Source organism: Agelaius tricolor, unplaced genomic scaffold (genome assembly GCF_023055355.1).
Source record: "Agelaius tricolor isolate 1412-34295 unplaced genomic scaffold, bAgeTri1.0.p SCAF_8, whole genome shotgun sequence".
NCBI classification, from domain to species: Eukaryota; Metazoa; Chordata; class Aves; order Passeriformes; family Icteridae; genus Agelaius; species Agelaius tricolor.
Genome location: NW_027269268.1, coordinates 18,369,142 through 18,396,492, shown reverse-complemented (window position 1 = coordinate 18,396,492; position 27,351 = coordinate 18,369,142). Strand labels below are relative to the sequence as shown.

Sequence of the window (27,351 nt, the reverse complement as noted above, 5' to 3'; positions counted from 1 at the left end):
AAATATGAATTGTCAGTGCCCTTTTTACAGCTGACATGGATCTCTGCAGGCTGGCTTACAGACCAGCAGGTGGGAAGACCATCATTACAGATAAGTAGGTTGTGTGCAGGTCTTGTACATAAATTACCCATCCATATAAGAGTCCCTTGCGTTTTCCTGTATTTGAAACAAATCAGGTATCCTAGGTGTTAAGTACTGAAAAGCAGTGAAGAATGTCCTAATCCCAATGAACTCTCTTGTTCGTAGAAATGGTTGTTATTGATCATTAAAGGTTTTCTCATATTCTTCTTGAATTCCTTTCAAAAAGGAATATTTTTATTCCTCTTTCAAAAAAAAATTTTTAAACAGAGCTGGAGGATTCATCATCATTGTTAGTAACATTGTCTTCACTTGAAAGTTTGTAATTCGGTACTTGCAGTCCTCAATTTCCCATGAATAGACTCAATGTTACATTGTACAGAACAAAGGTTATTATTGTGAAGCTTTTTTATGGTAAACAGCCTTTTTCTTTCACAGGAGCACATTTTTTTCCATCCTCCAAATCATAATAGATGTCAGACCACTACTGTTTTCAAAGGAGTAGAAGGGCATCAGCTATCCTGGAATTTCAGTGTGACAAGAATTAGACTCTCCTGTGCTCCATAGAAAATTTCTGCCTGATACCAAACATCTAAACCAGAGGAGCCGGTGATGGATTATCCCCTTAATGCCAAATGGACGAGTTTCTTGGGCATACCCCTGTCCACTTTTAGAAGAAGGAGATGGGATGACACTCAGTCTGATTTGGGTTCACCATTTCTTATGCTTCTTTTCCTGCTTGCCATGGCTGTTTGTCCACCACCCACGGTCATGCAGGGCAAGCTGGATGAGCATGTGGAATTATGACACTCCTCACAAATCTTTTCCTTTTTTTACCAGAAAAAATGGCTCCACAGGCGGTGTCCTCAACCCCTGCCACCCCACTGCAGGAGGACAAAGAAGAAGAAGAAGAAGTAGTCAGGCGACGCATGATGGCCAGGAGGGTGAAAATCATCGCAGAACTCCTGCAGACTGAGAAAGACTTTATCAGTGACCTGGATCTCTGCATCAAGGAAGTCATTCAGCCCCTGAGAAACATGCAGGTGAGTGCTGGGGTGGAGGATGAGGGGATGATGCCAAGGTCTCAGCTCAGCCATGTTCTGCTTGCAGACAATATCCATGCAAGCACAAGTGTCAGCAGGAGAGTGACGTGGTTCTGGGAGTGGGTCTGGAGCCAGCACTCCAGGATGTGATGTGTCAGGGCTCTGACAGTGAGGAGCGTGGAAGGTCAGATTTGCTCCTGAACCCTTGTGCTGAACTTGCATAAAGCCTGCATCGAAGTGCTTGTCCAGAGGTTAGCTTGGATATTATATCCCTGCCTATGGGCTGCAGCAGCAGCTTCCGGCTCTCCCTTCTGCTCTGTAGTTATAAGCCTTGTTACGTGCCACAGCAGATGCTTACTGGTACCTCAAAATGAAGGTTTTTCCCACAATAGAGACTGGGATGGCATGAACCTCTGCATCAAGGTTAAATTCAATTGTTGAGATAATTTATTCATCCTTTCAGACAGTTGTAGTGGATAAATACCATGCTTGACAGGCCAGTGAGGACTTGGGATATTTGTATTTCACACAAAAGAGGTACATTTAAGAAAAAAGGCTCATAAACTACCTTTCATGGAAAAGACTTTATTAGGCCAATGATACCTATTTTCTTTTTCAGCTGAGACTTCAAAGAGCACCTTTTCCTCAACAGTATTTCAATTTGTAGATGAATGGTGCTGGAAATAGAGGAGATTGTCCAGACAAAGATTTGTGTTTGTGAGGCCTGAAACCTAGCATCCAACAGAGGCCGCACAAATGATATCTGCTGCAGAAATAGAATAAAAATAATTTTAAACAGACGTTAACCCACGTAATCTTTGTGTAGGCTTTGTGGTGACAAAATACAGGTGCAGAGGCCAAAGTGTCTTCAGGTGACATTGGCAGTGCCTCTTAACCTGTGCTGCTGAAACTTCTGCAGGACATTTTTGCTTTTCTAAAAATGTGTCAGAATTTGCTCCAACCCATTCTCAGAAGAGCTGGCATCTGCTGACATAACTTTAAGGAGTTCTTGACTTCTTCTTCCTCCCTCACTCATTCATCCACTTAAAAGTAGTCTCTACTTGACTTCCTCCCCAGCCTGGCCAGCATGGAGCAAGAGTATTCCCTGGTTGAACTTGCTGAGATTTTTGACAAATGTGCCGTATTCTGTCACTCTTTTTCACCCAATGAAAAACATTATTTTTATTCTGTCCTTTGTCACTGTGTTAATGTGTGGAAGTGTCCATGCATGATGTAGTTCCAAATACTATGTAGACATGCTGGGGAGGAGGTCAGAAGTCCTGTGCTAGATGTATACAGGAAAAGTAATTTAGAGATTATAACTGTCTTAAACTAATAACCTCTTCATTTTTGAAAGGCTTTCAGGAATGTTATATGTTTTTAATGCTAGCTCTCCAATAAACTACCATATTGGAAGTTTATAATGTATTTAGAAAATTGGTCTAGGCAATGAATCTGTTTCATATTTCCAAATGGATAAAACATGTTTTAGTCCCTATAATGCTTATAAAGAAATTAACTGCATCAGTACTGGAAGTGTATTTCTGATTTTGTTACAATAGCATGCAATTTGATCCTCCTGGCATCTGGTAAGCTGCTATGTAACTCAGCAGCTCTCTTCCAGGAGAGGTAGGCTCAGAGAGTATTGATATGGGTGATGAAACTGTTCTTGTCTTTGTTCTCAGTATGAGCACATTACCACTGGTTATCTCCAAGGATCCCCAAATAGTAACTATTGCCCTGCTGTGAAATAAAAAGTACATGTCCTGGAAATCTTTTACTTCCTGTAAGATGAGGAGGGACACAGAACCAAATTCTCTGTTGGTAGAAATGGATACAATTCACTGAAATCCATGTTGTGTGCCCAGGCTCTGTAAGAAGTTCTTTAGGTTGTATTAATATCCCAAATTAGAAATGTGTTTCTTTTAGTGGAAGTTATATGATCTTGACTTTGGATTTATAGAACAACTAATTTAAAATGGCAACAGCTATCTCGGAGTCTTTGTACCTGGTAGTTGGCACAAAAGTGCCAAGCTCTCAGTTTATGTAGTGGCCTCTGATAGTGAGTGGTAATCAGGGAATCAAACCTACTGCCAACTATTGTTTTCCCCAGTGGGAAAGTAAACAAACATTTCAAAGCCAGCTAAGGATCTTTTCTTTATTCAGATGATAATATTTATTTCCTTCCTAGGTAAACAGTTTCAGATTAGTGATAGTTCAAAATACAGTTAAAAACACTTGATAACATACACTTTGTCAACTGTGTCAACCATATTATACTAATGTGAAAATTGTGTACGTGTCCTTGAAGTCACAAGGAGGATGTTTATATGAGGTTTTGCAGAAGTGGTGCTTCCTGGAGTGTTGAACACTCAGGGCATAGCAAGAGAAGCTGTGTAATACACAATGTCCTTCTTTATCCTTTGTCAGTAGCTGCTTAATATTTGTATTCCATTAGATTGCTCGCTTTGACGTGGATGGCTTGTTTAGCAATGTTGAATTGGTCCATCAGCTATCAGCCAAACTGCTGTCATTGTTGGAAGAAGCCACAACAGATGTGGAACCACCCATGCAAATAATCGGTATGTTTACTGTCCTCTTGAGTTCTACAAAGCTACATGAAAGAATAAACATAACACTCTCCTGTCCTCTGCTCTCATCAGACTTAGCTAGTACCCCTCTCAGAGGCTGGCGCGCTAGAGGCTGTCCAAAATGACACAGGAAAAATGACATGTGAAACCTGTCCACTTGCTGTACTGTACTTGTATGATTATGATGCTCTTTTTTTCCCCATACATCTGGGTGCTGAGGAGAAGGAAGGAAGGAGAAAATGGGTTTAGAATGAGTAAGACCTGTTGCAATGAGTTATACAAATTACTGCTAGGATCTGTTTCATCTAGTTTGATATTGCCTACCTAAATCCACTTGTGCTGACTCAAACTCTTATTTTGCATACTCTGAGTTGTGCCATTCACAAAAAGCATTAGAAATATTTGGAATAACAAGCATGTCAAACCTCAACCCATCCCGACACTCTAAACATGTATCTACTGGTGATACAGTTCCTGTAGGAAGTGGTTAAATGTGCTTGACAGGGACATGGACAGCAGAGAAAGATGTAATGAATCTGAGGTGTGTGGGATTCTGTGTGGGAATATCTGTAGGAATCACAGGTATTTTCAGCAAGCAGGTTGGCCCTGGATATGTCACAACAGTTACAAATTCTGCAGGTCAGGTCATGAACATTAAGGCTGTGATTCATGTGACATTCTGGCACAGCTGGAGAGATTTAAGAAATTACCAGCACACATCAGCTCTCCCATGACTGCTTTGTCAGTTCAGAGTCACCTTAGGGTGAGCTACCTTAAGGGATCAGGTGAGAATTCTGAACTTGCTTCTGTGCAAAGTCAGACAGTTTAGTTAAAAAAATTAAACAGTTCAGTTTAAAAAATTCCCAGCTGTGATTCAGAGGTCAAGAGAGGTTCTTTCTTTCCTAGCCTGACCACATACCACAAGTAACACCTTATAAAAAGCATCCCTCTTCTCTCAAATAATTGGGTAAAAATATCAGTTACCACTTTATTAAGAAACAGGATATTAAAGCATAAGAGGCTTGGGAAAAGTATTAATTCTAGCACGTCTCAATCTGGTTTGCCAAGGCAACAGCTTAACGTAGTTTGATGCGTCTCTGTTGTTTGGCAGTATTTCAGTAAAAGTGCATCATGATGAGTCATACTCTTAATAAGCAATGTTCTATTCTAGCAGGAAGTGCCTTTCTCACAGCCAAGAGAATCATTCTATTAGTTCCCTGCCACATTCAGAAGTAAAGACAAACAATTTCATCCATCTATTAGGGTGTATTTCTCCAAATGAGACAAAGAACCATGAAAATGCATGGGATCATTGATCACAGAGTTGGCTAACTTATGACAGGAAAAAGGTTGTCAAGTAAGGTGTGAGACATTCTTCTGAAGGCTGAGACAAAAATAGGGAGAATAATTGCATCACTACAAGCAGTTAGGAGGTTTATTGTCCTCTGAAAGTACATCAAAGTAATATTTTTGTTTTCAGGATCTTCAGTGTAAAAGTTTTTGAAGCCAGTCTATAGAAAAAGCACACTCATCATATTCTGTCATGTTTAATTTATTTAAAAACCTTGTATTGAAGTATCTTACTTTGGAATCCAGTCATGGTGATGTTCAAAAGAACTGATAATTCACTGCTTTGAAAGCAAAACAATGTGGTTGTTCATAGTCAGTCTTATTTTAGTCTGTGTTCTCCACATTTTATCCTATGTCCACATTGACAAGTGATAATGTCCAATAGGAGCAGACTTGCAGGGTGAGAGTTTCTGCTAAGGAGATGGTATCCACACTATACATTTTACAAGGTCTTACTTCAGCTTGGCTGTAGCCTGTGCCTATGGATTGAGATGCCCCTTATGGCTGGACTGCATAAGATGTGCCCTTGGAGTGTGTCTTCTGGTAATTATCATCCTCAAAGGGATCCAGTTTGTATCACTGTGACTGCTCCACCACACAGCCAAGGCATGGGAGATGAGGACTAATGAGTGATTGGTTTCAAAATCCATCTCCTAATCTGAGCTAAAATAGGTTAAATATCTTTTGTAGTTCTTCCGTGATTTTTTTTTCTCCTCTCTGTTCTGGATACATATTCTTCATATTCCTCTGTATATGGAGGAATTTGAAGACTTAGCTTTAGCTATTAGACTCCTTCCTCCCTCTCCCACTGCTGCCTGTAGTGGAAGCACCACTGAGAGCAACAGGGAGAAACTGCTTTGTTACTCAAGTCTTCCTCCTAGGAATTCCTCTTTGAGACTGATGACCAACTCAAGAGGAGGCATCAAGGAGCTTTGCATCTCTCAGAGTACTTTTAAAGCTGTGCCAAATACAATGTGGTTTTAGTTCATAAAGCAAGCTCCCACACTGATATGCCCAAAACTCATCTGATTTGGTTCATACAGCTCAGAACCAAGACAGGCTTTAGGTTTTAGAAATCCACCTGCTGTTAAAAGGCCCTGTTAATGAAATCAGCACATGATTTTTCTCATCACTGAGCACCAATGGAAGTATCTTTCGCTGTGGCACAATACTTCAGTGAACAGAACTTGCCCAGCTCTTTCCTTCTGGAGAAGCTAATTTTCAGCCTGTAGTATACACTGAAATGAGCTCTAAGGCTACATTGCACTTTTCCTACTGAAAATGTGACCTCACTTGAGGGCTTAGGATAACACAGACCATGCTAAACACTTGGAGCTCTGCTTAATGTTAGTGCAAATTGTGAGAGCTCATGATCTCTAGAATTGGGTGCCAAGCATGCAGGATCAAGGTTGAGGCTTGTTAAGGTTTCCCCTTAGGTTATTGGCTGATAAAGACCTGCATAGAGTTCATGGGAAAGCCAGGATATAATGCGCATTGTTAGCCATCAGCATTAGCAGTAAGCACAAGGCAGAGAAGACAGCTAAAGAGCATTTAACTATAGGATGCTGGTGCTTTTCTGACTGTGCCCTTACAGTAACTAAAATGTACTGTGGTGGTCTTAGCTCCTCATTGTTTTTTCCCTTATTTGCACCCTGAAACCAACGTGCATTAGACAGCCCAGTTAACCTTCGCTGCCAGGGCAGAAAACCCAGGGCTGTGTTACTGTGGTAACTGAATCATTTTTCACTTGAAGATGGAGCAGTTCAATGCAATGTATTATGGAACAGCACACTCCGGTCAGGATGAAACATGCAGGATGCCTGACAGCTCAGCGCTTGCTCTGTGAATGAATAGAGAGCTCCCAATTAATGCAGTGTTCAGCTTTTAACTTTAATAGTCATTGCTGTAACTCAACAAGAATGTTTATAAACATCTATTTGGACTGGTTGCCACATAGATATAATTTTCAGTAAATGCCCGACAGGAGTTTTCAGCATTGCTGTTTTTTATTATACGCATTTCCAAAGATGCTGATCAGGGGGCTGCTGCAGAACTGTGTAAGAACTGAGCTAATATCTCAGCAGAAGAGAGGAAGCATGCTCTCCCTGCTCAGATTTCTTACATATACAGAACCAGACACAAGAGTTTTAGGCTGAGAGAATTAGGCTCCAGAAGTAAATGGGAAATGAGTGTAGGACTACTTTAGTGCCTCTAAAATTCCCAACTGTTCTTTATGGGAAAACGGTGGTGTGGAGGACTGGAGATGGAGGTGTTCTCCCTCTTCAGCTGTATATAAACCTAGATATTATATAAAAATGGCTGTAATCCATGGCGGTTTCATTTAATTAGGGGGGGGTTGGAGGTTTTTCTTCTGTCGTGTGGAGAAAATTCTCTATTCTAGGTTGTAACAATTGCCATTTCAAGGTTTTGCAAAACAGATAAAATTGAAATGGCTAATGGAAGATAGAGTCATTATTCCTGTTATTACCCATTTAAGTTCATATTCATGAAAAAAAGTCAAAAGGAAAGCTAACAGGCTTACATTCATCCCTCCTGCCAGCCCATGACACAAAAATGGTCTCCCTTTATTAGTTAAGCTCTCCTGTGTGTTTTCCAACGAAGGGGTATTAAGCTGGGCAGTGAATTAGGAGGCTGTGTTTGAAGGGGTGTGGGGTATAGGGATTTCATGCTTTTCCCCTGAGGGAATTTTTGTGCATTAACACTGATATAATGGTGCCTGGCTATGACAAAGATGAGCAGCTGAGAAATACATGTAATAAATAATGCACATAAACACACAAGATCATTTCTAAGGGAAGTAAAGTGGAAGCCAGCCTTTTTAGCTCACAGCTAATGTGGTGGAATAATAAAACTCCTTCTGAGATGCTGTTGTCTGACTTGACATGCTTTGTTTTTCTCCTTAACAGGGGAAGTGTTCTTGCAGATAAAAGGCCCACTAGAAGACACATATAAAATCTATTGCTATCACCATGATGATGCACACACCATGCTGGAATACTATGAAAAGGATGAAGAACTGAAGCAGCATTTAAGAGACTGTGTACAGTCCTTAAAGTAAGATCTTTTCAAATGATGATTTCCGTCCATAGTCAGTTGCCTGGCAGGGAACATTTTAAATGGATGTAGATGAAAGGTCCCCTGTAAATCCGGAGTTTTATAAGGCTTGCTGGGAGCTCTGGCTTATGCTGCTTTCATGAAAAGATGACAAGCCAGGGGCCATGATTAGATTTTTTTCTCTCTAAGATGGCCAAAAATAGCACAAGAAAGGTTGCTCTTTCCTTAGTTTCAGTGCCCCATACTGGCAAAAAAAAAAAAAATTAAAAATTGCTGCATCATTTCATGGGCTATTAGGAACACCTTTTCCAGCTCCCAGGAAACTTGCTGCCCCCTGTCTTCAGCAAGTCTGCTCCTTGAATTGGAACAGGCTGTTATGGAGCTACTCAAGTGCACCAGCAGTTCTGGGCTGCTGCTACAAGGCTCCAGGGTCTGGAGCTGCTGTGTAGTTCCCAACTCCTCATGATGGGGGTCTCTGTGAGAGGAAACAGTGGTGCAGCAAGCTGCCTGTTCCCACCAGAGGCAGGTGCTTTGTGCCATTGACTCCAATGCCAGCCCCTTGGGAAAATGTGTAGAGAACTGGGGATGTTGCCAAGTAAATGGATCCATCTGTCTTCCAGCACAGCTTCCTCCTGCAGCTAGTGGCAAGCATCAGCTCATCCACTCCATGGAGAGTGCTTCTCTTCCCACCCATAAATCCCCTTGCCCCTCACTTTCCCAAAATCATCACACAGAGCTGTCAGGAGTGAACATGCCACAGATTCAGACCAGAGGTCTGGCTCCAGCTCCAGGCAAGGCCCATGCTGCACGCTTGTAGGAGAGATGTAAAGTTATCACAAATAAAGGAGTGTACATCAGCAATAGATATTTCAGCCACACCCTAATTTGTGATTGGTCTGCAGAGATCTGTTAAGATTTAGGAGATGGGAAGTATGTCCAAGTGAAATCTGGAAAGAGTGGTGAAGGAAAATATTAATAACATTAAAAGAGAAGTGTTTGCTTTGAAGATAGGTTTTGTTGAAAATGAAGCTTATCTTGTGCAACATGTTTGGCTCTTAAATATATAACAAAGTATATGTACAGGGTTCTCAAGTTTTAGCTACCCTGGAAGTTGAAAGAAATAAATTTTCATATAAACTCATGCCTTCAGGCTAATGGATGGCCAGGTATTTCCCCTAAGTGGGTGTTTTGGTGCTGATGCCTACAATAATCTTTCCTGACTAATCAAGAGAAGCCACTACTGTCGTTCATTTATCCATGCTGCTGAGGCAAGGGGACATGGAAGGAAATAAAGATAAAAAATAATGTCCATGTACATCCTAGTGTGGATGGTGCCACTTGTATCCCAGAGCCAGCAAGAGGTGCTTCTGCTCCAAAATAACAGCTGGGCTTTGTAAAGAGAAAGGATATTTTATGCGGAGCCACTGTAGCCTTTGCTAGAAGGAAGTGACAAGGACTTCCTTACAACGAAGCCTTGTTTTGCCTTATTCTTTCCTGATTAGCCTTTAAACAGGAGCCAACCATAAAAGCACTGGTGTGGTGTTGTGATTTTTCCCAGTGCCTAAGGATTGCAGTCAATTCAACTATTAAGACCTGAAAGTGCATGCTGACATTCAGAACTGTGGTCATCTAAAACTGTTTCTACCCAGTGGAGAATATTTGCCCTAGGAAGAAAACTATGCAAGATTGTTACCAAATAAGTTACAAGATGTTTTCCATTGTGAGACATAACAAATGTGGGGGCTGGTGCTATCTTTGAAAAATGTTTACTTGTTAAAGAGTTTTCTTTTCCCTTGGAAAGAATATTGTTCCACTTTAAAAAATCTTAAACAAGCTGACATTAGTAGGGGCTTCTGTGCCTCCACTGAGTATTATCTGACATGTGAAAAACAAGTTCTATATCAGGAGCAATTTGAGAGTGGCACTCTGCACATCTGTACAGACAAATCAGATTTAATTAGCTATGTTGAGATTCCTGTTCCTTTTGACTGAAGAGGAAAAAATCCATCCCAAAATGTAGGTGTCTGCATTGGAGACATGTGCAAATCCAGTTTCTGTAGAGTCCCCTGTTTCAGCAGTGATTATGCAAACTGGGGATGCTGTTTGCTAGCCTAGCCAAAGAAATGCAGCTGGTAAAAATGAAAGGATGCTGGCAACTACCTGCTCAGCTTTCAGCCTGAAGTAGCTCGGTCAACTATTACAGGGGCAGAGGGACGTCACAAGCACACAAAATGCTGACAGTGCAGAAGCAATGAAAGCAGCAGCAGCTTCCAGATGCTCAGCTAGGCACTGGGGGCCAGGAGATAAGAGTGCAGGCAGTCAAAAAAGTGTGGCTGAGGATGTGATGTCAGGGAAGCCTGATGCAGAGATGGACACGTTTGGGTCTCTTGCATTTGAGTTTATTCACACCATAAGAAAACATTCTATGCACGAGTTTGCAAACTACAATTTTAAGTCCCTGATGCTTTTGGTATATGCATCAACACCATTCTACTCCAGAGAGGTTTCAGTTGATGTGTGGTCTACAAAAAACTTCACAGCTTCATTGACTCTACACCCTAAAAGGCTGAAATGTATTCTTTTTCTTTTAAAACTACATTTCTGTTTAAAGAGAGTAGACAGAGATGTATGTAAAGTGTAAGAATGACGTTTAGTTTTCCTTTTTGTATCAATGGCTTGATGTTACCTACAATTGTTAGCAGAGTGATCCAAACTTCCTTCTCTAACAGTGTGAGGACAAGGCTGGGTCTCACAGCCAGAGCAGGTTTCTTACAATCCTTTTGCATTTGGGGCTGTCCATTCAAAAAGTTACAGGGTTAGATTCACCAGTACCCTCTGGCTGCTTTGTGCAGTTCTGCTGACACACAGAAGCCATAAACCTAAGTTACCTTGCCAGTTATGGCTACCCTGTGTCACTGAAGACTATCTGAGAATCTCCTGGTCTGTATAAATCCCTTTAGGAGAAATCTAATGCATGTTTTGTTTTCTTCTCTTTTACAGAAAGAGATATGAAGAAGAGTAAGTACTATGCCTTTTTTTACATATAAAATAATCTTTAAACTATCTTTGATTTACCTTTAGTATGTTTAGAGCTGTACAGATAGAAATTTTAAGAACACAAGCCTTTTGTGTCAGTAAATCCTGGAGAATTTTCCAGGAAATATGCAGAATGCTCTGAGTGTTTGTCAACAGCATAGTGTCAGTCTTTGGAATCCAATTTCCTGCTACAATTCAGGCAGGCTTTCAGGTAAAGCTATTTCTAAGCTGGCAACCCCTTCAGCATCCCTATGTGAGAAGCCCACTTTAGGATCTTCCCCCAACAGCGGCTGGAAGAATATCAGAAAAGAACAAGCTCATTGAAACTTAGCCAGGAAAGTCCCCCAGCCACTGATGAGTTGTGGTTAAGGGACTTCTGTGCCACATGTGACATCTTTGAAAAGCTGTAAAGGAGAATTTATCACAGCTGCAGCTTCTGGACATCCAGCATGTTGGCTGCATTGAAATGCAGCACTGCCTGTAGTTACCTGCAGTGAGAGGTCAGAGGAGGGGCTGTCTGAACTGAAGAGAAAGATTACAACCCCAACCAAACGTTAGGAGAAAGGAGAAGTGTGGTCTATACTGGCAGGAGAGGAACAGACCTCAAGTCAAGTCAGACAATTTGTTAATCAGTCAGTTAATTGCATGTTGTAACTATGATCTGCATAAAATACACTTTGAAAGACTTGCATGTTTAAACTCTGCTTTTGGAGGTTTCAAGCTTTTGTGCTAGGAAATAGTTTCTCTGCAGTTTGTTTTGATAAGGGACATTCCTGTGTACCCCTGTCCCACAAGGAGTGTGACTCCAAGAGATACAAAATATCCAGAAGGTCACAATATGATCATGTGAGGCAGCAACACATACAGAAATCACCCAAGACTGGCTGTTCTGCCTTGTGTAACCCTAACAGATATGAAAGTCTGGTTTTCTCCTTCAAACAGTTTCCAGTGGAGTGTAGGAGACAGCTCACTTTCTGTGTTTAAAAGGACTCTTACAAAGCTGTGCAGAATGCAATGAGCAGGTTAGCTGTGGGATTCTCACAGGCAGGGCACTCAAGAAATCCCATCACCTGCAAATCAGAGGTTGCAGAGTTGCAACAGCCCTTGGGCAGGACTGCACCCAAAAATCTGCTTACTCTTGAACTGGAAAATACAGCGTAACTCCCCCCAAATGGTCTGTGATGTTGCTGCTCCCAGACTGCTTTTCGTTCAAGCATGATCAAGAAAACTATTACATAAATACCAGACAGTGCTGCCCTTTGCTAGCAGTTCAGTAGGTTAAATTCTGCTTGGCTTAACAACTGTGCAGCCTCAGTGAGTTCCCTGGGTTTTCCTGAGAGACTTATGGCACAGTGAATTGTTTGCCCTACATGTCTTGTACTGAAATCAAGGAATCAAGGCATGCATAGTAGACCATGAAGCCCAAGATCCTGAGTCCTGCTGCAGCCTGATTCCTGCTCACCCTCTCAGAACTGGCAGCTGCTCATCACACCAGCCTCAGCCTGCCTGGACCATGCTGGCTGTTGTGTTTGCCTCTGGACCAAGCTGCCTTGCAGTGACAGCAAATGAAACTAAATCCTGCCTCCCCTGCCTTTGTGTGGCTCACCACCATGGGCTTTTTAAACAAGTGGGAATGTGTCTGTGTTAGTGACTTTGTTTTGTTGGGAGGCAGGAGGGAGGCTGTGCCGTGGAGCTCACTGCAGTTTGCCAGCTGCATTTACTGCAGCGCTATGGCAATCATTTGCTGTGGGATTAGTACAGTTACATGTGGCTTAGAGTACTTGCTAAATTCAAAATCACGTGGGGGGAAGGCTGAAGTAGCATCACAAATGAATTACCAACTTAATTTTCTGCACAATAGGTGTCACAAGGTGTTACTCTCCTGTTTGAGTCATGTGGCAAGGCCATGTCCTGCCCAGCAGCCCGTGGGTCCTAACAGGGTGCAGTGCAAATGGGACTGTCCAGGGAGAGTGGCTATCTCAGCTAATCTTGCTGGGGAGAATTAGATGAGTCAAACTTTGTGGCATTTAGTGCCCCAGGGAGTCATTATCTTCTAACAAACCTGCTATCTCTCACACCATATTGCAAGACTGTGTCATGCAGATACAGAACAGAGGGCTGTTTATCACTTGGGCAGCTGTCCAAAGTGCAACTATATAAAGAGAAGACACTTGAAGATTTTTCCATTCATGAGGCAGCTTTTATAGATTTGCATTCATAGGGCTTTTCAGAGAAAACAATAACAATTTAAGATTTTTTTTTTCATTATTGCTGCCAGAAGCTGAAAGAAGGAAAAACAGCTCTCTATTTAATGTAAGATACAGGGGAAATGAGGGGAATTGAAATGATGAGAATGTTTCAGGACATGAGGAAGCCTTAAAAGGCATCTACTGTTAATTTTTTTTCATGCAGAACTTTTTTACAGATAATGCCTGTTTGAGAGAGATGGTTTAAATATGCAGATGTCTCTTCTCAAAGGCATTCAAATTGTTAGTCAATTAGTCAGCAAGTAAGGATTGGCTCTTGTACTTTTTACACATATAAAAGTAGGAATGAAGTTTTTTTTTTTTCTTTTATGCTTTCTGTTGCACGAAACAATAGATGTCAGCCTGCAAAACCATGTGGCTGTTCCCTGTTTTTTGTACTTTCCTTCTACATTGTGTTATTTCATCTTTCCATATGCAGAAATCCTTTGTCTACCCTTAACTCTTGCACAGTTAATGTCAGAAAACCTTTTCTGCTCCAAAAGAGCCTTTCTGGGCATGCAAATGGAAAGGTTGCTCTGCTTTACTGCCTTCCACACTGTCACCAGGAGCTCATGTTCAGTTTCAATGGGGAGGTGCCAGGTAGCTGGTGCTGGAGCTGTGCCTGGTTTGCTGAGGATTGTGCTGACATGAGGGGAGACCATGGACATGTCTGTCCTGCTGCTGGAACCTCAGCAGTGGCTGGCCCTGCTCTTGGCCACCTGGTGGTTGCTGTTACCTGTTCTGGGGAGACCCAATGTTTCTGGGGAGACCCACATGGAAAGTGGTGAAGGCACATGTGACTCAGTCCTTTCCTGTTTCCTTTGAAGATGTTGTGGCAGCCCACAAACTGCACAGCCTCTCCCATTCCAGCCTGGAGAGTGTAAGCAAAGTCTGGAGCAGGGCTGGAGTGTGAGTTCAGCTGGCCCAAGAGCTCAGGAGTGCCTTCATGGCCTGAGCCATTGAATGCCTGGGGATGCTGCTCTGCTGCCCCAGCCCACCCAGTGGGGATTGAGCCTAGAGCCACAGAGCATCCCTGTGCCCATGCTGGAAGCTGGGACTGTACTGCTCTCATCCTTCTGCCACCCTGGCCAGTTGCCTGCTTTGCCTTTATGTAAGGGAGTCTTCCAGCAGGTTGGATCAAGCCTGTGTGAATATCCTGTGTGTTTAACATTTTCCAGGCCAGGTTTGGTACTCTTTGGAGGCATCTTTAGAAATATGACTGGCAGCCAGCAAAGTAAAGCCACAGGTGAAAGGCTGTAAAGCTTGAGGGTCTCTGTGCCAAGTCAGGGGTGTCGTGAGAAGGGATGCACTGTGAACAGGCATCCCAGTTACCCACAGCATGGAAATGTTGCAGTTTTAAGCCTGAGGGCCCAGAGCAGGATGTAAAAGCCCTGCTCTCACAGCATTTCTCAAACTTCCTGTTATTTGTTCTTCCACCTACATCTCCCTTCCTGGGTGTTGTGATGTGTGAGTTATAGCACATGCACCTTTAGACTGAGTGGGATGGTTTCAGAGCTGATGTCTGCTAAGTTCTGAAAACAGAAAATTCAGAGAGCTGGGGTGTATTTCTCATTGCGGGGGCGACAGCAGGGTTTCGTTAACAACACCCCTGTTCCCCCACAGATGTATCTTATTTTTATTTATGCAATTTTTTATGCAATTACCGCTCAAGATTTTGACTTGAGTGGTAATTGCAATTCAAGGAATTTCTAATTTTGTGACAATTATTTTTGTGTAAATTATAGAGGAAAGCCAAATCTAATGGACCTGGGATCCCTGTTGATCAAACCAGTGCAACGGCTGATGAAATATCCCTTGTTACTCCGGGAGCTCTTGAACTCAACTCCTGCTTCTCACCCTGACCACGAGGCACTACAACACGCCCTTTTTACTATGAGAACCATTAACTGGAACATCAATGAACTTAAAAGGAGGAAAGATTTAGGTAAGAAAGCACAGAAAGTTCTTTGTAGGTTTGGGCTGGCCATTACAAGATATATTTCAGCTCAGATATTTCACTATATAAATTTTAGCTGGTGCCACACAAGTTGTGTAATACATTGAGTTTCAAGAGGGTAACAATGCCTTAATGTCCCTTGTCCTCAGCCAACTATGTTACCTGACTGGTAACTCCAGTATGAAAACAGGGAAAGAATTATTGTTATAGTGTCTGTAATGCAGTTGCAAACACTGATAATAATTAAGATGCAGTAATGGCAATATTTTTTTTTAGATTTGCCAGGTTGAAGCCCTAACTTCGCTCTTCCCAGGGTTACTGTTGATAATGGGGTTTTAATCCTCTTCAGTATTTTCACACGAGATTACCCCAAATTACATCAAAGTGTCTGCTTTCAAATAGTTTCATATTTGTGTGCCTGTTCTGGTGAAAAGTCCTGTGAATACCGACTACTGATGTAATGAAATTCCCTGTCTGCAGTGCTGAAGTATAGGAAGAATGATGATGATGAAACCCTTAAAGAAAAGTTTGCCCGACTGAATATTCACTCCATTAGCAAGAAATCCAAGAGGGTCACCAGCCATCTGAAAATACTGACGAGGGGAGAACCTCAGGTACTTACTCATCCAACTGCAGATTTGCACTGACAGCTTCAGTTCTGCTTTTGCACAGGGTGTTTTTCAAAACCTGTTGGAAATGGAGTTTGTGGTGCTGCTTTTTTTCCTACCTAATTTATAACGTCATTTTCTGACTGTCACAGAAGACAGGAAAGATTATTGTGATCGAAATAGAAAATAATGTAATGTGTTCTCCACCTTTTCCTTTTTTACACAAGAGTTTCTCAAACTTCTGGTCTTCAGCAGAGAGGAAGTGAGAGCCTGAGGTCAGCATTTTGCAGAAACCCTGGCAATAATTCTTGTCGGGGCTGAGAACATTTTCAAGTCCATCTTGCTCATGTTGTAGCATTAAAGGTTTGGAATCCACCAAGGAAGATGAGCAATACCTCTAATTAGGAAAGGTCACAGGGTTTGCCTCTACATGTGCAAAGACCTGGAACCCTCAAAACTACAGAGAAAAAGAACTCTGTGATGAGTCTGATGGGTGTGGGGTGGCCTAAAGTAAAATCCTCCTTCATAATTTCAAAGTTGTAATTCAAAACCTAGCAGGATAAACATTTTCAGGAAAGCTTAAATCGAAATCTCAAAGAAAATCAATTACAAATGACCTTGAAAGTGATATCCAGTGCACATCACTGCATGAGATGGCTGATTATACAAGGTCACTTGCCTTTCTAGATGTGACTTCACAAGATACATGCCATTTTTTCCTGGTTTGTTTTTTATCAGTTTTTCTCTTCTTTCTCTGATCCAAATCACTCACATATATTCTTTTCTGTTCATTTACTTATACAGTGGAAATTTTTGTATTCAGAATGTGACAGACACCAGCAAGACTGTAAAATCAGAGAAAAAGGGAATTAAATTTGATTAAGAGGATATGTGATTTTTATTTTCCCTTTTTTTTTTTCTTTAGAAACTTCTGGTTTATGTTTTTTTGGTTTTGTTTCTAATTAAGCTTTAAACGTTTGAGGATCATTTTAGTATCAGAATGCATCTGTTAGAGATTCAGCCGCCTCTCCTGCTTAATTAGACTGAGAAAGTTCCCGACTCACGTCTTGAAACACGCTGACACCCCCACGGCAAAAACACTAAGACGTGACTTGAGATTTCTGAAGCCCCTGCAGGAAAAGACGGGCAGAATTGACCGCGTTTTCAGGGTGGCATTAAGAAGTTTCCCGAGGCCATCGGCGGCTGCCGGCGTTTCCAGAGGAGAGGCTGGCTCGGCTCTGGGATAACAGCTCCACCTGCAGCCGGCGTGCGGGAGAGCGGCTATTCTCCTCCGGAACAGCCATCCCAACTTCTCCTCCGGAACAGCCATCCCGCCTTCTCCTCCCGAATATCCATCCTGCCTTCTCCCCTGCAATAGCCATCCCGCCTTCTCCTCCCGAATAGCCATCCCAACTTCTCCTCCGGAACAGCCATCCCACCTTCTCCTCCTGAATATCCATCCTGCCTTCTCCCCTGCAATAGCCATCCCGCCTTCTCCTCCCGAATAGCCATCCCAACTTCTCCTCCGGAACAGCCATCCCACCTTCTCCTCCCGAATATCCATCCTGCCTTCTCCCCTGCAATAGCCATCCCGCCTTCTCCTCCCGAATATCCATCCTGCCTTCGAGACCCTGCAATAGCCATCCCACCTTCTCCTCCCGAATATCCATCCTGCCTTCTCCCCTGCAATAGCCATCCCGCCTTCTCCTCCCGAATATCCATCCTGCCTTCTCCCCTGCAATAGCCATCCCGCCTTCTCCTCCCGAATAGCCATCCCGCCTTCTCCCCTGCAATATCCATCCCGCCTTCTCCTCCCAAATACCCATCCCACCTTCTCCTCTGCAATAGCCATCCCACCTTCTCCTCTGCAATATCCATTCCACCTTCTCCTCCCAAATACCCATCCCACCTCTTCCTCTGCAATATCCATCCCACCTTCTCCTCCCAAATATCCATCCCACCTTCTCCTCCCAAATACCCATCCCACCTCTTCCTCTGCAATATCCATCCCATCTTTTCCTCCCAAATACCCGTCCCACCTTTCCCGCCCCCGTCCTTTCCTCAGGTGGAACAACAGTGTGCAGGAAAATGAAGTGTTTTGTCGGCCTTGTAGTAAAGCAACTCCCTGCTCCCACAAGGATTAAAAATGGAATTCTCTGCCGTGTTGCCCAGTGGTTTTGACTTTTCTTGAATTACAGCGGGAGCTTGGGAGAATTAGGGGTTGATCTGTTTTCAAAGGGAGGAGTTCAGGGATTTTTCTAGCAGTGCTTTGGATGTTTGTTTCATTAGCCAGGCTCCTTTGGGTTGCCAAAATAACAGTGCAAATGTCTATTTTAGGTGAAAGATGGAACTTTTGATAAAGAAGAAAAGTTGTTTCAAAGTCTAGAGAAGACTGTGAAATTGTGTGTGAAGAACATTTCGCTCTATTCACAACATCTCCAGGTGGGTACAGGCCTTTTTGCAATCTGTGGTCACAAACCCTGTCCATAACCAGTTTGACACACATTTCTGCCTCTGGCTGGGCAGCACCAAATTATTTATTAGCAGGGCTGTCCACATCAGAATATTAAATAAATAAGCTTTGCTGCCACTGCCTTACTGAGCCGATGGCAAAGAAGTTTTAAAGTCCACAATTTTGCATTTTCCCCCTGACAGAGGCAGGTTCTGTGGGGACCCACAGGTGCAGAGAAGAAGGTTCTGTCTGGTGGCACAGTCAGGACTTTCAGTCTCTGTGTGAAGCTGTCACCCCCATCTGCTGCACTGAAGGACAAACTGAGATTGAACCAATCTTCTCATTAAAGATTGAAGAACTGAGCTGCAGCCACATGAATTAAAACATCCTGAAATACATATTGTGGATGGAAGGACTCCTTCCCTTTTCCCATGGTTAGGTTGTGTTGAGGGTTAGCATTAGATGTGCAGAGTGCTCGAGTTCTCTAAAATGTCTTTGCTTCAACCCTCCTCTCCAGAGCTGAGGGTTGGCTTGTGATTTATCAACCTGCCCCTCCCATGGGCTACTTGCCAGCTTTGTAGATGGCATGAGGCCTGTCCAAGTGTAAGTGTGCCCTAGCCAGGCAGGGAGGCTGTTTGGGAGATAGGCAAGATCAATAGCCAGCTGGCCAGGGCTTATGGCAAACGCGCCGTGTTTGGTTCTGCAAACAGGGAAAGGCCAGGGAGCTCAGCCAAGGAGGGCTGCTGCCTGCAGTGGTGCTGACAGCTCCTGATCCAAATGGATCCACACTTCATTGAGATTTAAATTCTGAGTAACTGAAATACATCACTTAGTCCTACTTAGTCCCCCAAAAGAGATTTTTGAGGATGCAAGGTAAGCTGGCTTCTTGCTGAAGAGTAGCTGAATTCCAGTGGGATATTCATTAGTTTAGGGAATAATTCTTATAGTTGAACACTAACAGCTTGATTCTTAAGTAGTTTACACTGAAAATAGACAAAGCAGAGGAAAATATTATCACAGTAATCAACCTCACAATGACTGGAAACTGCACAGCAACTGCACTGGTGTCGGAGATGGAAAATATTTCTGATTCCAGAAGTATTATTGAGAAGCTGCATGAGTGAATGCAGCATATTAAAATGGATTGTAATAGTTTCATCTTCCTACCATCTTTTCATTTAGGATTCTATACATCTGGCTGCCCAGAATATAATTGAGCTTCAGGAAATCCTGCAAGATAAAGATGACAAAGTCAATGACTGTTCGGAAAAACAGATCAACACTGCAAATCTGTGTGAAGACTTTGTAAGTTAATGCAATGTCCAGACATACACTGTATGTCTGAGAAAACAGCTGCATGTGAGGAAGACTAGGACAAAAAAGAGGAAAGAAAATCAGCTAAGGAATCTGTTGGGAAAGATGAGTGGGGGTTTTGGTTGAATTTATGTAGGAACTAAGATAAAATACAATATAAATGAATTGTATTTTCCTTGGAAGAACGAAAGAAAACTGGTCAAGCTAAATTCCTGGGTTTATACTAAAATCTTTGTGTTAAATTTGTATCACCTGAACAATTCTGTATTTGTTTCATCTGAACTTCAGCAAAAAAGCAGCAGATTGTTGCCTTGCTACTTTTGTTACCAGCACTTTCAGTTTGAGTGACTTTTGTGATTGGTATTGTGCTTATGTACTGTTAGCTCCTGGAATCACAGATCTGTAAAAATCTCAGATTTTTTAACTGGAAAAAAGCCTTTCAGGTCATCAAGTCCAGATATTAACATAGAGCTGTCAAATCCTTCATATAGGGAAACCACATAAAATCCAAATATAGCCCATAGTAATTAATAAAGCAATTTAAAAAATAGTAATAATTTTTCAACTAGTCTTCTGCTTTCAGAATTAAAATGAACTCTAATGCCTGGCTCTAATAAGGTACTTAAATGTCTTTTCAAAATGGGACAGGCTGCTTATTCAAACAGCTGCTCAAGCTGGAAAAATTCAGAGGTGGAGGTGCATTTGTCAATAATGTATACCTTCCTCTCTCATTAGATTTTTGGAAAATTTTCAGGGCAGAAATTCCCAGTAGCCTCTTTTTAAGAAATCGGGTCCAGCAGTTTGGAAGAATTGTTTTCTTAATGCATCAAAAATTGGTTCACTAAACACAGCCCAGTTTTTCAGGTGGAAATAAAATAGGAGCTATTTAGGCAGTGTACATCATCTTGGCCTTGGAGAACAACTCTGGGGCTAAAATGGATCTGTCCTCAACTCTGCTATGTTTTTGAGAATGCAGAGGCAGCTGCTTTTTTACTCTCACATCCAACCCAACAACTTAATTCACACAGAATGTCCAAGGGCTTTAATCTGATGATGAATTTCACTCACTACCAGCCTGTGCTGTATTTGAACAAATTACTTACAAAAATAAATTTTATTTCATGCAATATTAATCCCATGAGACAATTAGAGACTAATGGAAAAGCCTGAGGAAGACTGGTTTTTTTACCAGGTGTCTAATTTTGTTGATTACTAGAGATAAAACCAACAAGCATAACCTAATTTAATCAAATCAAGTGATTGTTTGTGTTTGCTTAAACAGGAATTGAGTTACAGCTGTTTCCAGGAGAGGGAAAAGGAAAAAAAAAAAAAAAAAAAAGCAGCTTTGAGAGAATTCAAGTCTCCCACTTAACAAAACCTCATTGGCTTTAGACTGTATATTGATGTGGGCCTTCCAGCCAAGGAAATCCTAGTTTTATTTGACCACTTGACCAATCCTTGCTGTTTTCCCCAGTGGCAGCTCCCTAGGGACAGTACCTGAGGCTGCATGCTCCAAGGGACCACTGCCATTGGCAGACACTGAAAAACTAACATCTAAAAAATTGAACATCTCCCATTATGAAGGAGATTCTAAGTCATGCTGGACCCTGCTTGAAACTGCCTCTGGCAGCAAAGCTTTGTGAAGAGTGATTAACAGATTGCTTGATGGGCTGCCATCAGGCTCAGCCCCTTATGGCATCTGATGGACTGTGTGAATAAGGTAATGAGTAGGTTTGGTTTGTACTTTCCAGATGGCTCAGCTGGACAAGCTCGTCTTGACTCCTCTCTCAGCACTGCAAGCCCTGTTTCCAGGCCCCCAGAAGCTCATCCAGAAGCGCTATGACAAGCTGTTGGACTACAACAGCTACATTCAGAGGTCAGCTGGAGAAGAGCTGGAGCTGGCAAAGAAAGAATATGAGGCTCTAAATGCACAGCTAGTGGAAGAACTTCAGGTATTCAACAGGGCAGCCAAAAAGATCGTGTTGAACTGTCTACATTGCTTCATCACCCTCCTCAGGAATATTATGTTTGCAGCACTTCAATCAAACTCTGCTGTCATGGTGCCTGTTCCAGTAAGTACATTAGAAACAGGTGTGGCTGTGTCTTAATTTCTCTTTTCTTCTTTCTGTATGCTTTGGCTAAAGTTATGTAGGACACATATCTACAAAGCTACCACTGATTTACTGATTTTGTGACTTTGTTTGTTCTGCTGAGCACAGTTAAATTTTGTTTTTTTTTTTCCTTTGCAAACTCAGTACCGATTAAGTTCTTAGAATCGAAATGGTTTGGTTGGAAGGGATCTTAAAGACCATCTAGTTCCAATTCCCCTGCCATTAACAGGGACACCTTCCACTAGACCAGGTTGCTTAAAGCCCTATCCAACCTGACTTTTAAAGCTTCCAGGGATAAGGAACCCACAGCTTCCTTGCAGAAGCCATTTCAGTCACAGTAACCAGTGTAAACCTGTCCTCTTACAGTGTAAAGCCATCCCCCTTGTCCTGCCACTACATGCCCTTGTAAAATGCCCCTCTCCAGCTTTCCTGTAGGCCCCCTTTATATACTGAAGGCCACAGTAAGGTCACTCTGGAGTAAGTTTTGAGGAACTTCTGTTCTGAACTCTTGTCAGACCTGTGTTTTTCATTGAGAATGATCCTAATGGGACTGTTCCTGCTGTTGCAGTGATAGTAATGGCAAGAGTATTACAGGGAGGCAAAAAGAAGGCAGCTGCAAGCATATCTTAGCATGTACTCTGACTAACCCAGAAAACACAGGAAATTGTAAGAAAGTACATGAACACCTCCGTTGCTGCTAGACTGCAGAGTCACAGATGACTGCAAAAGAGAAACGAGATCTGATGAAATAGTTTTTATGAAAATCAAGGTGCTTTAAAACCCAAATATGATGCAGAAACTCCTGCAGATATCTCTCAGCAGTGATGAATAGCATCACCTGGAGGACTTGAACCCCCTGAGAAACACAGCTACAGCAATACCTTCCACACATACAAATCCACTCACCTGAACAGAAGCAAGGCTGCTTGGGAAACACACTCTAGAAAGGCAATTCTGGAGTATTCCTTTCCATCAAGGCTGGAACAGAGCACATTATAGTAAGGGGCAGCTGAAAAATTAAGCAAACAAGGTCAGGATCAAAACATAGAAAACATAGAGCTATGGTGTTTAATGGGAGAATTAAGGATTTTTCTGCATGAAGAAATTTCATCCCTGTAATTTGATGTTTTCATGTGTTGAAACCTGTTGTATTGGACATTGTTTTCTGTGAGGGTCTAGCTACAAAATTACCTTCTTTTTCTTTTTTTCCTGTTTACATCAGCGAATGCATTTGGTATTAGGCATATACGAAAATCACTTATTCAGTGCCACAGACAGAAACTCAGTTACCCAACAATTTTTAACCTGTTTGCAGCTCTCAGTTGCACAAACACGCAGCTGTGGGATAAACTACTCCAAACCTTGTAGCACATTGGCCACTCTGATAGCTGCTGAGATGCCCATTTGCATGTGAAAGCAGGTGGCTCAGTAGTATAAATGCAAGGCTCTTCATTTTCATCACCATTTAGAATATTTTTAATGATTTAACTTCAATTTCTATGTCTTTTAATTGTAATAGCGTCTATTAGAGACTTTCTTTAAGCAAAGACCTTTCTTCTTTTTATATCTCATATGTAGAGATTGCACTGCTTATGGGCTCTGCAGAAAATAGTCATAACTTGTCAGATTTCCTGACTCCTAGCACTCAGCAAATTAAATTAAATCTGCTCTCTCCAATCTCCCTCCCATTCTGTACATGAGATCTAACCCACATTTGTGTTTGCAGCTGTCCTCCTCAAGCATCTGTGAAGTGCAGAATCAATTGATAGAGGAGGTTCACAAGCTGAATTTTGTAAAAGAAAACATCAGTACAATCTTTATTGAGGGAAAATTGAGCCTGGAAAAAAAGAAACCTGTTCCTTCTCCGGTGAGTACCATACATCCCAATTGTGTATGAAGCATCCTCTTTTGATCACTTTTGAAACAAATCCATTTTTATGCTACCTAAAGGTTTGGGCTTTGTCTCTCCACTGTGACTCTGAATCAGGTTGTTGGAGTAAAGTTTTCATTGACCAGTAAGCTCTGAAGATTTTTCACATTTTTCATGTTAATATCTTGAAAATCCACTTGAAATTACCTCAAATTGCCCTTAGCCCTTTAAGCACATGGTAAGGCTAAGGTGTATTTCTGGTACTTCTTTTGTTAAATACTCTTACAGTGCATCTTAGTCTTCTAATTCAGAACATTTTTTTCCTTGTGCTCAGCTGTGGTTATGTGCACTGGTGTTTACACATATATGCACAAACATCAACACCCACAGCAGAAGAATCAGAAAATCCACCAGGAAATCTGTGTTCCCAATCTCATCAGATGGTTCTGGACGTTTTAGGAGTTTAGTTTACAGTAAAATAAGGACTTGGGAGCAGCCTTGGGACAAGAGAAGCTGGGGCAGTTGTAAAATTCCTTTCAGCATCAGTGAAGGCACAGGTGCTCTTGCTTCTGTGCTATGTTAAGATCCCACTGATGTGCAGCACCCCCCTCCCTGCCCTCTAACCAAACCCTGAAATGAATATGCTTCCAGCAGGTAATGGTATCTTGCCCTCATTTAGAGAGGTAATTTCACACAAAAAGCAGCCATTTTGGGTACCACTGATTTTTTTTTTTTTTTTGCCTAATGCCTTATCATACAAGTTTTTATGTGGCCTTAGCACACCTCAGCCCATTTTTGGATTATGCTTTTTCTGTGATATTACATCAGAATACAAAGGTCATGGCTACGGAAAACCAATTAAGCAGGAGATAGTTCACATACAGAACAGCACCTCTTTGAGAGCAGAGGACAGACTAAGAGGTCTTTAATTAGTGAAATTCCTATATTTCTTTGAAATCTGCCCTTTATTGCTCACCTATTAATATAGCAGTGGGACAGGTTCTTCCTGCATACGCAGAGGAGATTTGGTCCTGGTGTAACTCTTTGGTCTGTGTGTAAAAACGCTGGGTCAGTTGCCACAGGCAGCATTTTTATCCAGATTTTTACCTGGAAATGGCCCCAGCATTACTGAGGATGAACACCTTGTATTTCCAGCTGGAGTCCCCACGGCAGACAGAGGAGCACAGGTCCAAGCTGCTGGCCACCTACAGCACCGAGTCGCTGTACCAGGCTAAGCGCAAGTGCAACGCCGCGCAGGAGTTCGATATTGACTTGCAGGAAGGAGACCTGGTGGCTGTTGTGGAGCAAAAGGACCCCTTTGGAAGCACAAGCAGATGGCTTGTTGACACAGGAAGTGAGTTCTCTGCTCAAATATCCCAATAACAGCTTCCCTTTGGGATACTGATTTCCTTTCATTCTGGCCCCATCTGTTTGCCTCTGTCATACTGACAGCTGCATAAAGCGGTTGGTTTTGAAATTATTTTAGCAGCGTTTTGCTGTTTATTTATTTTCTGTCTCTTTATTCTGGTTTCTAGTCCTCACAGGGTATGTGTACTCCTCCTTCCTGAAGCCATACAATCCAGCCAAAGCACAGAAGGATGCAGCAGAAAATGGCTTTGGTGATGATGATTTTGATGACATCAGCCTCTTTGTCTCTTCACGGCCCCCTGCTGACAGCAGCACAAGCAGTCCAGGGTACCAGAAGAGTGACAGCAGCTCACCTTTCCACTTCCGTGAAAATCCTGCAATTAATGGCATGGGGACTGGTGCTCTTCAGGGTATGGATGATCAGCAGGTACGTATGATACACACTGTGCCTGTCTTCTTGTTGTTCCTATTTAAAATCTAAAATTATACTGTTAGTAATTTGAATGGTTTCCTCTCATACCAGAAAAGAGTGGCACCAATATGTCAGTGTGACATAGGAATTCATTATTCTCTGCTTTTAAATAGCTGTGAGGTAGGAAAAGAGAATCAGTTAAATGTGAATTGCAGTTCTGTGTCGCAGAAAACACACTTGCATTATCCCACCCCAGGTATGCCTCAAGGTTCTCATACAGAGCAGGAACTTGCAAAATAGCTCAGTTTAGGGGATTTTTCAACTTACTGGTGACAAGAAAGCTGATCAGCAAGGCACAGAAGTGACCCATGTGCCACATTTGAGCACAGGATCTTTAGGAGAGGTGATTTTCCATGAGGAAATCTTGCTGAAAAACTCTTCATGCAATCCATGGCCACTTGATGTGAGCTGAAAACCTTACCAGTGTTGCAAGGTGATGAGGTCTTGGAGATTGGTTTGTTTGTCATGCAGAGCTCCCCAGATGCTTCAATTTTACTTTTTATTTTGGCCCTGCCTATAAATTGCAGGCCATGTAGTTGAACACTGGTTTGTACATGTTATTACAGCTCTTTATACAGAACTGCTACTGATACACAGCTACACAGTAACATGTGGCAACACTTCTCAATTCTGATTTTTGTTCATGTGGCTTTCCTTTTTCAGATCTTCTATGCTGTTTTTGCATTTCAAGCTAGAAGTGATCAAGAACTCAGCCTTCAGGAGTACCAGAGGGTGAGGATACTTCGCTTTTCTGACCTGAGTGGCAACAAGGAATGGTGGCTAGCTGAAGCAAAAGGTCAGAAGGGATATGTACCATCTAATTATCTAGGGAAGATGACATATGCTTAGGAGGGGAAGGGCCTTTTGAGCCAGACTCTCTGAAGCAGACAGAATAATCATCTGTTAGGTTTGCTGCAAGCAAAGCAAGCTCACAAGTGATTGACAGAAGCCATGGTATCCAGCACACAGATGATACTGAGAACCTCCATTCTCCAAAAGCCATCACCTTGTCAAGACCTGAGGGAGGAAACATTTAACAGGAAGACTGATTCTGATTAACATGCTGAAGAGCTTGCTTTTCTATTACCCCATAATTTTCTCTTTTGTCAAAGCGTCGTACATCAAGACTCAACCTACAAGTACAAATCACAGATGAAATTACATTTTTCTTCCATGATATTTAGCAAATAATATTCAAGATGAAGAGAATTAGCCTTGAAAAAGGACAAATTCAGTCATCAGGGATACTGTAGGCTGAGTTGTTCCTGAACTGTTATCTCAGTGAACACAGACACATCTTAAAACTTGAGCTTTTTTGATTGTCTGTTTTTCTCCTGAGCTGCTTTTGTGAAGAACCTTTTTTTCTCAATGGAGATTATTGGATTGGGAAAAGAAAAAGCGCTTTAATTTTAAGGAAACATTCCAACATTTAAGACACACCAAGTGTGGTGGTACCAGTGACTAGTCCCAGGGAAGAAGGTATGTTTAGTTAAAGATGGAAATGCAGGAAGGAAAAGAGGAGACACTAGAAACAGGTACTGTGACATGAAGAAGTTATAATTTTCAAATGAATTACACAACTGCTTCATATGGTAGAAACAGTTTGTAGCAATATGGAAGTGCCCCAGGTTTGAAATCCACATATGTCTTCACACTAACTGCTTTAGTGCTAGATCTGTGTAGTGAAATGAAACCTGTGTTATTAGCCTTGGGAAATTTACTGGTTAAAAAAAAAAAAAAAAGAAAGAAAAAAAGAAGAAAAGCTAAGTGGTGCCTTTCA

The 27,351-nt window shown here is 42.0% G+C and overlaps 1 protein-coding gene across 1 annotated transcript; it reads left to right on the top strand.

The window, feature by feature from the left end:
• The first annotated feature begins 597 nt into the window (after positions 1 to 597).
• Positions 598 to 27,351, top strand: ARHGEF38 (Rho guanine nucleotide exchange factor 38). The gene is made up of 13 exons (XM_071431799.1): positions 598 to 1,121; positions 3,580 to 3,703; positions 7,990 to 8,137; positions 11,138 to 11,155; positions 15,165 to 15,364; positions 15,857 to 15,990; positions 18,322 to 18,426; positions 19,619 to 19,741; positions 21,502 to 21,822; positions 23,588 to 23,728; positions 24,887 to 25,085; positions 25,267 to 25,526; positions 26,235 to 27,351. The coding sequence occupies exons 1-13, from the start codon at positions 882 to 884 to the stop codon at positions 26,418 to 26,420; spliced, it is 2,199 nt and encodes a 732-aa protein (XP_071287900.1). The 5' UTR covers positions 598 to 881; the 3' UTR covers positions 26,421 to 27,351.

Coding starts and splice junctions, on each gene's coding strand:
- ARHGEF38 (XM_071431799.1), top strand. CDS start 882: ATGACACTCCTCACAAATCTTTTCCTTTTTTTACCAGAAAAAATGGCT. Junction 18,427..19,618: donor TCTATTCACAACATCTCCAG/GTGGGTACAGGC, acceptor CTTTTCATTTAG/GATTCTATACATCTGGCTGC. Junction 23,729..24,886: donor AGAAACCTGTTCCTTCTCCG/GTGAGTACCATA, acceptor TTGTATTTCCAG/CTGGAGTCCCCACGGCAGAC.